Source organism: Caretta caretta, chromosome 5 (assembly GCF_965140235.1).
Source record: "Caretta caretta isolate rCarCar2 chromosome 5, rCarCar1.hap1, whole genome shotgun sequence".
Lineage (NCBI taxonomy): Eukaryota > Metazoa > Chordata > Testudines > Cheloniidae > Caretta > Caretta caretta.
The window spans coordinates 89,586,523-89,599,691 of record NC_134210.1 but is presented as its reverse complement, the minus strand read 5'-3'; the positions used below and the strand labels follow the sequence as shown (position 1 = coordinate 89,599,691).

General features: G+C 40.3%; 1 protein-coding gene across 1 annotated transcript in view; it reads right to left on the bottom strand.

Annotated features, from left to right (window-relative positions):
- Nucleotides 1-5: 5 nt before the first annotated feature.
- SLC35D2 (solute carrier family 35 member D2) overlaps nt 6-13,169 on the bottom strand; it is a 30,859-nt gene continuing 17,695 nt past the window's right edge. The window contains exons 9-12 of the mRNA XM_048850171.2: nt 10,585-10,652; nt 9,321-9,399; nt 6,569-6,651; nt 6-5,844 (exon numbers count right to left, since the gene is read on the bottom strand). Of these exons, the coding sequence (XP_048706128.2) occupies nt 5,757-5,844; nt 6,569-6,651; nt 9,321-9,399; nt 10,585-10,652 (318 nt within the window). The 3' untranslated portion in view covers nt 6-5,756. The remainder of the gene's footprint in view (nt 5,845-6,568; nt 6,652-9,320; nt 9,400-10,584; nt 10,653-13,169) is intronic.

Below are 13,169 nucleotides of genomic sequence, written 5' to 3'. Positions count from 1 at the left end.
AAAAATAGTAACAATAATTTCATTTATGTATTTACAAGCATACAGCAAACAATATTGCAGAATTAAGCCACATACCAAGTTGAACATAGCTGTTTTCCTTGAGGGTCTCTTTCTAAGTGTGCCTCATTTCAGTAGGTACAATTGCTAAACATCAAGCAGTGCTGTAATCTCACTTCTGTGCTAACCCTCTGATTATCGGTGAAAGCCATCCTGCCACCTACTTAAAGTTGAATTGTCAGGTAGTTTAGGCCCCAAAATTCTGGTGGTAGTGGTGGGGCAAAGGAAGTTTTACTAGACACCGGGAACAGAAAAATGTTCAAGAATTTTTTAAAATATAAAAGAAAACATTTTTAAAAATTAAAGTATTTCCCTGAATTGGCAGAATTGTACTAGATCATAATAGCCAGAAAGTAAAAGTGAAAGTGATGAACATGCTTTCAAGTAGTAGTATACCAAGTCACACTCTGAGACTTTTGGGGTATGTCTACACTGCAACTGAAAACCTGTGGCTGCCCTGGGTCAACTGACTCGAGCTCACAGGGCTCAGGCTAAGGGGCTATTTAATTGTGAAGCAGACATTCAGGCTTGGGCTGCAGCCCGAGCTCTAGGACCCTCTTCACTCACAGGGCCTAGAGCACAGGCTCCAGCCTGAGCCCGAAGGTCTACACTGCAGTTAAACAGTTCCTTCGCCCGAGCCCAGGTCAGCTGTCATGGGCCAGCCGCAGGCTTTTAATTTTAACCTCCATGCACTGTAGGAGTGTCCATGTGGGACATTACTGTGCAATCAACTTAGAAACTGTGGATCCACACCCTGGTTTACTGCACAGTAACCTACCAGGTCAACAAGCCCTAAGGGAAATTAGTTTAACCAGAAAACAAACAAACAATCTAGTCATAGCTGCTTTCTGGATTGGGATATGAAAGGTAGAATTACAATATGGGCTTGGTCATGGTATGTAGCCTCAACTGCAGACAGTGGAAGTGCAGGGCTGCATCACCCAGCAGGAGTGATGAACGATATTGTATCTCTAGCAGGCAAAATACCTTGCACAGCTAGAAAGAGACCAACTGTACCACGTTTGGGGAAGGTGCAGTGTCTCTGCTCTCCTCATTTTCGAGACGCTTGCCCTAACGACAGTACAGGTCCTGGGAATGCAAGGATGTGTTTGATCTTGAGTGGGGAGAGGCTCTTTGCTCTCCAGTCTAGATGTAGGGCTGGCAGAAAAGGGTTATACAGTACCTGTGAGAATTTGAGGTAATTTTCAGTTTCATGCTAAAAACTATTCATCAGCAGGTTAAATACCCTGCAAAAAAGATTTCAACAATCAAGCAGCATGGCTTATATTTTAAATTAAGTTAGCAAATACACTGACTAGAGATGGACCAGAGTCCAAATGCTGCATCTAACACCCCCAACCTGTGGGGTTTAAAATCCAAACCTGGCTCTGGTTTTTGCAAATGGCCTCCGTTTTTCTAGGCTGAAACACAACCATGGAAACAAATGCCTCCCAAACTTCAGGGGATGTTTTAAATCTACATTCATAATACATGGTTCTCTAATACTAACAAAATACCAGGGTGTTGTTTGAACATTATAATGATAAAACGGCATTTCAATACTTGTTCTGCTTTTCTTTAACAGTTCACAGAATGGAGATGGAAAGATCACATACTGGTTTCTGGATTAGGGCTTGTCTGCACAGGGAAATTTGCTGGGATAGCTATGCCAATATAATAATACCAGTATAGTGAAACTTATTGACTTAGCTGTGTAGACAAGCTCTTAGGCCGTTCTTTGAACTGTTCAAAATGCAGTGGTTTCACTTTACAAAGCTTCACACAAACACTATTTTTGGTTTGATCCACACAGACCTTAGAAAGGAAATGGATAAATGGGGGCATGAAGCATACGATACACTCCCGTTTATTTGACTGGCCTGGGGTACATCCAAAACTTTCAGATAACTGGGCATTCAGATTAACAGAAATGCTATTCTGAGCTGCAGTTTCACAGATACAGAAATACAGGGAACACAGGCAGTAATGCTGATATTTCTAGGGGTAGAAATGCTGCAGCTGTGCCACTATAGTGCCATAGTGTGGATGCTTCCTATATCAACAGAAGGGATTTTTTCCATCTATGTAGTTATCCACCCCTCCGAGAGGCAGTAGGTAGATGGATGGAAGAATCCTTCTGTTGACCTAGCCACGTCCACATAGGGGAGTAGGTTGACCTAACTACGGTGCTGAAGGCATGACAATTTTCACAGCCCTGGGCAATGTTGCTAGGCTGACCAAGTTTTAGGTGTAGGCCAGGCCTAGGATCTTGAGAATGTGTACTTGCTGCTTGAGATCCTAACACACACACATATTTTTTTTTTACATTGTCCTGCCAAGCTGTGCAAACAAGATTAGATCTCACTAGCTGCAATAACCACTAAGAACCGCTATGCAGATATAAAGCTGTTGAGTAGTGCTAGCGGGTGTTAAGAGGCTAATTGAGAACTTATCAGTGGGTGATTCACTAAGATAGAGCTACATGGGGGGGCCACACTGTGGATTCGGATAAACTAGGATTTTTTGAAAAATGGTATTTGGATAACTGGAATTATACTGTATAAAAGAGCAAGTTGTATAGAGAAGGTAGAGCGGGGCTTCTGTTCTCCCTATCTCACAACACGAGAACAAGGGGACAGTGAATGAAACTAAAAAGGTGGGAAATTCAAACCAATAAAAGGAAATACTTTTTTCACACAACACCTGATTTGAGCTGTGGAACTTCTTGCCGCAGGAAGTCACTGTGGCCAAGAACTTATGATTCAAAAAGAGAGTGGATAATTACATGGCTATCAAGAATATCCAGAGTTATAATTAATGACAAACAAACATTTAGGAACTTTTTGCTTCAGTGCTTAAGCCAACCTCTATCTATTAGAGATCAGGGTGAGACCGGCAGATATCCCACATTTGCAGACTGTGGGATTCTGACAACTTCCTCTGAAACATTTGGTACTGGCCACTGTCAGAGAGGATACTGGACTGCTGCTGACTCAGAATGCCACTTCCTATGGTCCACATGGGTTTGCACTCCCCAAGTTTTGCTGAGTTTGAACCTCAAATCTCAAACTGAAACTCAGTCAATCAATACTATCCAGATCTACCTGGTTCCATGTCAAAATCTTGTGAAACTTCAACACTTCTCATGATTTCAACAGAAAATCATAACTTGGCTCGTGCATATCTGAAATTGAGAACCCTAATAATCACTGTACACCCCATGGCACCATCTGAGGATTTCAAATGCTTTGTAAAAATTGATGAACTTAACTATATGATGTAGGTAAATATATATTTTCTGCCTTTTCAGATAAGAAAAGACAGACAGCAGTTATATTATTGTCCAACATCTATGACAGAAGCAAGAACAGACCTCAGCTCACCCAATTTCAAGTTTGTACTTCAACTACTGGACTATCCTCCCCTCCTTAGTGAATCTTTGGGAACACAGTCTGAGTTTAGAATACAGAACAAAACCAGATATTCTAGATGATTTCAACTATTATTATGTACATGGTACACCGTGGAACATCAACAATTCTGCATCAATGAAACATTATTGCTTAAAGTCAGTCTTCAGTGTGCCATTGATTTTTTTCTGCTCCAGTCAGTGCACAGTAATTGCATTTGCTCTGTATTGTTCCAAGCTACGTGCTGACAAACAATGTGCAGAGGGGAACCTTTGATATCTAAGTATGCATACCTGAACAGAAATGAATTTCCCTTTCTGGTCTCTCTCAGATTTTTCCATGCAGTACTGGCTAATCAGCCAAGGTATTTCTCTTTAAACAATAAATATTTCACTCGCTGCCCTTCTCTTCCTTTCATTTGATCCAGCAGAAAGTCAGAATAATCCACTTATGACAAAACAATCATGATTGTGGCAACAGACTGTGATACCACAGAGGATGATAGCTTCTTTGAAAGAATGAAGCAGAGAATTGGTAGGATAAGAGAGAACTCCTTTTTCAAAACATACTGGACTGTACCCTGAGTTCCTTATTCAGTTTTCAATCACTCCTTATACAGGAACACCCAGGATTCAAGTATCAGAGGGGTAGCTGTGTTAGTCAGTATCCACAAAAACAATGAGGAGTCCGGTGGCACCTTAAAGACTAACAGATTTATTTGGAAGAATCCTTTCTGGGTAAAAAACCCTACTTCTTCAGATGCATGGAGTGAAAATTGCAGATACAGGCATAAATACAGTATATTGGCATATGAAGAGAAGGGAGTTACTTTACAAGTGGGGAACCAGTGCTGACAAGGCCAATTCAGTCAGGTTGGTCCACTCCCAATAATTGATGAGGAGGTATCAATAACAAGAGAGGAAAAATTGCTTTTGTAGTGAGCCAGGATCCAGTTGTGCAGTCATTTATACTAGTGCAAAGTGGGTGTAAAACCATTTTGATTTGGTAGCATTGTACACCCTCTTTGTAGGTGTAAATAAGTCCACAAGGTACATGTAGCAGGGTGGTCACACCGCTCCAGGCCTGAAAGGGTTAAAAGCCAGCCCTTGGAGAGGGCTGGGGCTGAGAGCCAACCAGGAAAGGCTACGAGGCAGCTAATCAGGGCCAGGCTGGGCCCTATAAAAGGGCTGTAGGGCCAGAAGGCAGTCAGTCTTTCTCCAGCCTTGGAGAGAGATGGATCTGGCTGCCTGAAAGAGGAAAAGGGTACCCTGAACAGTGTAGTGCTGGGGAAGGACAGGAGGAGCTGGGGGAGCTCTGGCCTGGCAAATCCCCAGGCAAAGGCCTTGCTGTCAGGGCCCTGTAGGGCTGGTATAAAAAGGACTGTGATCTAGGAGGCAGGCAGTCTTACTTCAGCCTTGGGGTGGGAAGGACCGGGCTGCCTGGAAGCACAGGGTACCTTCAACAGAGCAGTGCTGGGGAAGGGGCAGGCTGAGCTGGAAAGCTCAGGCCTGGTGACCTCCTAGGCTGAGGCCTGACAGGAAGGCCTGAGGTACAGGGGCTGCAGGAAAAGAGAGCAGGTCCAGCCCCCTAGCCAATGATGAGTGGCCATTGCACACTGCAGTTTGCCCCTGCGTAAAGGGGCTAGATGAAGACTGGCAGTGGGTCACTGAGGTGAGGTGGGCTCAGGGGAGTGGGGTTCTCTGGGTGAGGGGCAGCACCCCAAGATAAGGGGCACTGTGGTCTGAGAGGGAGTGAGGCCTATATGTGGTGGAGATAAAGGGACTGCAGAGAATAGGTAACAGAGGGCGAGCCACCGGCCCATAGATAGTGCTCCAGTCCTGAGAGAGCTAATTCCTGGACGACCAGCAAGAGGTGCCACGCTGGTGATCTGCTACAGTACTGGACAGAAATGAATCAAGCCCCCATTGTCTTTGTGGGAGTTTTGCCTCACAAGGATTGATGAAAACTGAGCAAGAAATTTAAGATTTGGCTGAGTACAAATATTGTCAATAGCAAGAATAAAGACGGTCACAACTAGCCAATTACTTTGGATAGATGTTCCCATATTATAAGTGAAGCTTGGTTATAAAACAAAAATAAGTTGTGACGCTGTGTGTAAGAACACTTCTGAGCCTATAAGATGTGTGTGCACAATGGTTACTGAGGTAGTTTTTTCTCATTTCAGATACATTCCTGCTGCAGGTGCTTGATTAACTTTGTGGCAGTGCTGTTTAGTGGGCTTGCATCTTCACTGCCTTTCACATTATTCATTTTTGCTAGCTCTTTGAATCAAGACATGTTTTCTTCATCTGTAGGCTGCTTAGGTTTCTTGTGGTCTCGTAATATTAAAAATGAATATCTCAGTCCTCCTGCCATGCTAAAGAAGAGAGAGCAGACACAGGATCAGGGATACTTGCTGACAAAAATCATATATACATATAACAACTTTCCTTCCAAAAGATTTCAAAGTGCTTTACAGACAGAGAGCCAGATTCTCAGCTGGTGTAAATTTATATAGTGTAGAGCTACACTGATTTACATGAGCAGAGAATCTGGCCCTGACTATATGGGGGAAATCAATAAATAACCACTCTATAGCACCCATATGGGGTGGGATGCAGGTAACACAACAGATTTTAAGAACTGGAAATGAAGAATGATTACTCCTACTGAAAGTACACCATCCTGGCACACAGATTCAGTAACAAGTCACAGGAATGAGCACATCTCATTGAATCAACATTCCCATTTCCTGCAATACTTGGAGTTTCCTTAGATGGCTTCTCCCCAAACTGACAAGACCCACCTCTGCTCATAAAAACTAATGAGCTACAGCTCCCAGTAGTAAAATGGTAGGCATATCTACACAAGTACAATCTTAACATGACAAAATAAATATACAGAAACAAACATAAATAGACATAAAAATTAGAACTGATCCGAATGAATTTTACATCCTGAGGCAACATCTAGCACTTGCCCAGTCACAGGTTTCACAATTACCTCAGCCAAATTGGCCAGCTGAAACAAAAACAAACTAGTCCTCATTAAGGAATAGTTTCTCAGTTTCACCCAATGAAGATCATTCAGATTTCACTTACCAAATATTTAGCCCTATAAAGTTTAATATAGAGAATATGTAGTCTCCACCAACCAACATTCCAATATAAGCGATGGATATATTCTGAAAAGAAATTAAAAGCCATGCATTTACTAAACAATTTTAGCCTCTGAGATCTTAAATGTCATCAAGTCAATTTGCTTTTGAACACGTTTAGCTGTTCTCACTTCAAAAACTATTACTAAAATCAGTTTCACAGTGTGGCAAGTTTACTGATAATGTAAAAACAATAATATATAATAAACATTCATCATTTTCCCAAATATGGGACAATTCACTACAAGCTGATTCGGGTAGAATGTTTTTGAAGGACCGGAAATTCCAAGGACTATTTCTTTAATACTTTGCTATGTCCCTTTTTTGCAGGGTACATTTTCAGCTGAGCCCAACCTCTCTTTTTCAGGTGAAAATCTCAGCATCTGTGTCTATAGCTTCTTGATTTATGTCTGCAATTGTGTAGAAGTGCAGGTATTCATATTTGCACTGGCTATTCAACTGTAGGCACAAATTGTCCCTCTCTCCCCCCAAAAATGGATGCTACTTTTTGCGATATAAGGAGGGTTCCTCTTCACAGCAAAATGGTGTATTCTTAACTCAGGTTAAAATAGCAGTGAAGATGCAGCAGCAACTCAGCCTTTAATTTGGGCTAGAAGCTCAAGTTCAATGCTAGCCTCCCCTTTAGGCTCTAACTCGCACTGCTAACCTGAGTTAAAAGCTAAATCGCCATGTTTTCACTGCCATTTTAAGTCAAGTTCGCTAACATGGATTAGGTAGGCTAAGCACACATTCTTTCTCGCAGTGAAGACATACTCTAGGATTCATTTCACCTCCAATTTCCTGAAAATAGGTCTCATGTCCTCCAAAAAAGGGTGGGTGGGGAGGGGGGAGGAATGTTGGAAAATAAAATAAAAATGATTTATTGTTGTTCTACAAGGTTCAGTGTTTTGCTCTGCAGAATTAAAAGGCAGTCAGACCATTTGGCTGTAGGTCAATATGAACACATCTTTTAATAAAAAAAAATTTAAGTTTCAAAAAATGAATTTTTTTCCTGGAGACAGAAGGAAAGGTATTATGCACTGTGCTCATTTTGCCAACACTTTTGTTTCACAAGTTTTGGCATCTAGTACGGTCAATGACCTTGTTTCTCTTCGGAGTTAGAGTCACTAAATGCCTTTCAAAATTCAAAAAACCTTTCAGAAATTAGTTATGCTATTTTTATTTAGTCATTGTCTTCTTTCGTGTGGCTTAAAACAGAAATGTTAGCTATCCAAGTCTCAACTGGCGATCCAATTAATTGCTTCACGTGACATAGAATGGATGGCAGAGATAGGATCAGATCATTTGGGACATTAATTGATGATGTGTTCCCTAATTTGAAGTCCGTTTCCACAGTCACAAATAGGATTGCATCTAAGTCCCCATCTATGGGGAAGGTAGGAGCATCTGCCTTGTGATGTGTGGATATCATTCAAAGTGGACCATATTTCCTAGGGGAGTGAAAAACCACTGGGTCCTTGATGAAGTGTTTGTTCAGGACTTTGGCATCCTTCCACCTTGCTCACCAGTGATTTTCCAGGGAAAATCCAAGTCTTCGGAGCTCTTGCAGTGCAAGCCAAAAAGATTTAGTAGATTTGAGTCAGAATTTCGGTATGTTATTTGCATCTTCATGTATTGGAAGATCCTTGTTCCCTTGAATATGATGGAATGCATAAAGGATTCTTATGTCACTGCAAATTTGGGGTGGGTATATGTGAATCAGTACAGAAAGCCATGGCTGTGGCATTGATTTTACTGTGCCTGTAATGATTTGCATTTATTTAGTTATTTTCTGATTTGTAAGGTGCCCTACCCAGATGTCTCAGGGCACATGTACAAAATTTAAAACAACAATGCATGGATCATATCTGAGAGATAGGGTTTCCACTTCAATGCTTGCCAGAATTAGAAAAGAAAACATTCAGAAGACAGCGACTTCAATCTTCCTCTGACAAATTTAAACATGTTGGAGCCATCCAACTGGGGCTTCTCTAAGCTTTTGCAGCCAGTCCGACCAAGGCCATTCTAAAGGAGATGCTTAGGATGTTCTCTCCTTTGTTGAGACTGAGAACCATTTTAACAGGCTTTTTTTTTTTTTTTTTTTTTTACCAGTACTCTTCTTTCATTTGACAACTCTTGTGTTCTCCTCCATGAATTGGCTGGTAAGAGGTGCTTGTGAAGTCAGTGACCTTCTCACATGGACACTCAGGCCTTATCTACATGAGGGAGTTGCATTTTTGTTATTTTAAATTGGTTTAGTTAAACAATGCTTTGTTTGTATTATCCTAAGTCAATTAGGAATCAGTTTAAGATAAACCAAAATAAGTCACTCAAACTGAAATAAATGTGTTCACACAGGAGCTTGCATCAGATTAACTAAATCAGTTTAAAATCAGGTCTTTAGTTACACTGGTGCAGCTTTATCAAGCAGCCAAGGCCTGAGTCATGTTCATTTCTACAATACATCTGAGCTTCACTTAGTTCTGGGAGAAATTATACTCATTCTCCTAATGTGGATCTCCTGTACTGACAAAATGTAGCACTGCCACCAAGACATGGATTAGCCATTTGTTGAGTTTCCAGCTCATACAGACACTCACAACATCAGCAAGACACTTGGTGACTGAATACTCTTCACCATCTGAATATTCTTCACTATTCCAATGTTCTCACTCTTTTTTCCTGCTACCACTTACCTTGAATGCACCAACCACTGATGTCGTAAGTGCAGAATTGTAATGGCTGCACAGGACCACAGAATACGTTAAGAGAAACCTAAGGCGAAGAAACAAATCTTAGTAAATTCATTCCACATTAATCTATTAAACAATTCTGCATTACACAATGGTATTCCAGTTAATCAAAAGTAAAAGGTTTATGACTTTTAAAGTAAAAAAACATATGACTGACACTGGGTTACGTTAAATACAATACAGAATAGCCCCACTTCAGTGTGACCCAGGATAGTGAGGTTTACATTAGCACTTCTAGTGCTAAATTGTGCTACAGCTTCTTTTATAGAGATTGTGTTTCTAGCTCTGTCCATAGGTTTGTGGACTACCCCTAAACTGACCTAGGCCCCTAAATGATCCTTCAAGGCATTGACAGCTTCTAAGAGACGCTAAGCATCCTTATCTCTTATTAACATTAATGGGGGTCTAGGATGCTCCTGAGCACTTTGAAGTGCTCAGGACCTTGCATGATCAAAGCCCTACTGAAATCCTCAAACTTATCAGTTCCTTAAAAGTGCATTTAACATTCTGAAAAAACAGCTCTAAAAGAAGACATAGTAGGGTTATGGTTTAGTTTCTTTTAATGACTCCCATACCAAATTTTTTCAGATTACAAGTCTAAAATTTATTTTTATAAATGTTAGCTGTACAAGCCCCACCCAAGATACGCATCAGGCTGTATCTTCTCTGCCTCTTAAATCACTACCCGTAGTACCAATTTCGTTACGTGTGCTTACTTGACGCTGGTTGGTGATGAGGTAAGACACAATAGAATCCAGCTCACTTTCCTATATTTTTATTTGCTCTGCTAACTGTAGCAAAGGCTCATGTTTTATTCACATTCAGAATTTTTATAGCACCCAGATTGTGCTAGGTGCTTTAAAGAATAAACAAACATGGTTCCTGCCCTAAAGAGTATACAATCTATAAAACTCAGTGAAATAAACTCATAATTTGGAGAGAGGTGACATTTTAGATTCATGTTTCTGACCACCACAGTTAAAATAAAAGATAAATATAAAAATGCCAGCAAGTGTTCTGATAATAGTCCATGTTCTTAGAAATCTCCTGAGCTTTACCATCTTACATTTCAATGAAGTACTTTCTCCTAGAAATTCCCAGAGAACTATCTTGAGGATTTACTGTTTTCTGCCTAACTAACTACAATTTCTGAGAGATGAAATAAAATTGCTGCCAAAACCTCTTCATTTATCATGGCCCTTCTTACCCCAAGAAGCAGGAGAGAAGAAACTGAAAGAGAAATAAAAAGTTTGTCCAATGCTTGAAATCTGTGACCTATTAAAAAGAAAGAAATATGCAATTAAATACGGTATAATTAAATATATACTTTCATGGAAACATTGTTAAAAATGAAAATGTTCAAAATAACAAAAACAACGGATTACAAATCACGCTAGTATTATGGAGGGTTTATATTCACATGGGAGATAGTTTTATACATTTAGCCGGCTAACAGCCCAACTGATTTATAACGTATTCTTTAATTTTGTCTGTTATAGCAATCTTTACAGAGCAGTCACATTTGACTGCATGTTGCAAACACTATGCAACAAATGAATAATTCTTTATACAGAATCTTGGTTTGAACTCTCATTCACGGATGCTCTTGCCTAATAGTGCATATCATTAATATGCAACAAACTAGAATTTACACTAAACTAGTGAAAGGATAAAGAATTAAACCTTCTCCAGAAAAGACACCTATTCTATATCAATGTATTGCATATTTACAGCTTTTAGGGCCTAATTCTGCACCTACTGAAAGCAAAGGGATCATTGCTACAGGTATTACTGGATACAGGATCAGACCCTAATCCTTCTTTTCAGTGAGATTTTACAAACTAGTGTGTCTTTTAGAAGGTTTTCAAGCATGAGATTAGATATAAACAGCTCTGGATCTAGTCCCCTCTCTGCCACAGGCTTCTGATGTGACCCAAGGCAAGTCACTTAACCTGCCTGGGCCTCAATTTCTGCCTGTACAGCTGGACATGATAATTCTTAATCTTACAGGGGTGTTTTGTGACTAAAATATGTAAATATTTGTAAAGCACTAGAGGAGATCCTTGGATAGAAGGGACTACAGCCCCAATCGTGCAAATCATCCTTATTCATGTAATTAGACCCATTCTACTCAACCCACATAAGGACTATTGACAATTCAATGGGACTACTCATATGAGGAAGTGTTTGCTGGATTCAGCATGCAGATACAATATAATTTAGAGGGGGAGAAAATCTTAACCTTTGGAAACTTCCTCAACAATTAGAATACCCCACCCTCTTTTATGCTACCTTTTACAGATGTAAACCAGGGATTGGTTTTCATAAGTGGAGTTAAGATCCACACCTTCTTTTACAGGCATACTTACTACATGTTGCATACAAAGCGGGAATTTACTCACATACAAGCAGGCAGGCACCTGCTAGCCTTGTTTACATGCAGTTCTCCAGTTACTGGGCACAGATGGTAAATGTGCATGCAAAGAAGGACTGCAGTTTGGCCTCTCTATATTTTGAAAATCAGACCCCGCAAGTGACTTGTTTGGATTCTTAGCTGTAGCTGCTTTGGGAATTAACAATAATTTGTTTGATCTTCTGTCCTTTCAACACCCATTATGCACAGCTGTACGAAAGGGAGGGCTAGCTATACTGAACACTCATTTTTCTACCATTTTCACATATGGGTGTTGGGCAATATTTTCTTGGAAGTGCACATGTTTTTGCCTTTGAGGTGAAAAGAAGCCCTGACTCTGCTCCCTAAAAAGATGCAATTGTGTGTCGTGTGGGGAGATCAAAACTCTCGCTTATGTTAACAAGATTTGTTCCCAGTGTGCAGGGGCAGGACTACTCTGTATCTCAAAAATTTCATTCATCTAGTCAAACAAAAGGCTCATATATCACTCTGAAGGTTGTTCCTTGGGAAGAAACACAACTAAACACAAAATTCACATATCAGTCTCTACTAAATGTGTCAATAAGATTCATTTGCATTAATTTTGATGATAAACTGGAATCATGATTGTTACAGTTACTGAAGAGACTTCATTTCTGTTTTGTTAGTTCATACTCCACTAACAATTAATCAGCCAGCTGTGTTAAGGACAAATTAATAACAGACACTCCTAGATTACCTCTTCCTCACAGCAGCCTAATGGGATGCTTTACTCTACCAGATCTGTATGAGTCAGCAGGAGTGGGAACAGTTTCCATTCCACACAGATTGAACACAAATATTTTGTTTGGCATGTGGTTGTTTCTTCGGATTACAGGGCACAGACTGCACAGTGCCTATGTTGGATTACAGCAGAAAACCTTGTAATGTAGCACCAAAGCAACAAAAATTTCTGTTATATGACAACCAGGTAAAAACAGGTATCTCCCTTGATCTACAGATCATTCATCAATGTTTCTACATTACCATGGCATTTTCCATTATTTGAAGTATATTCATCATGCTGGGTCAGCTACACAAGTGTCTCTTATTCATAGTAACGGAACTTAATTCTAATAGGTACAAATATGTGTTCTCAATAGCCATGATATATTTGTGGGGCGGGGTCTTTTTAAAAACAAACTGTGCATGAAATTGCTTGTGAAAGGTGCCAGAGCAACAGCCCAGGACAATGAAATCCTTGATTTATTCACAGAACAAGCATAGCACAGACTGCAGCAGAGCAGACTTCCTCATGCATTCCCAACAAAATGCCTCAACCCTGCTTACAGGGATCACATCTAAGTGTGAGAGAGCAGTTCAATCCCTATAACCACATAAGCTTAGGCTCCACTAAGACT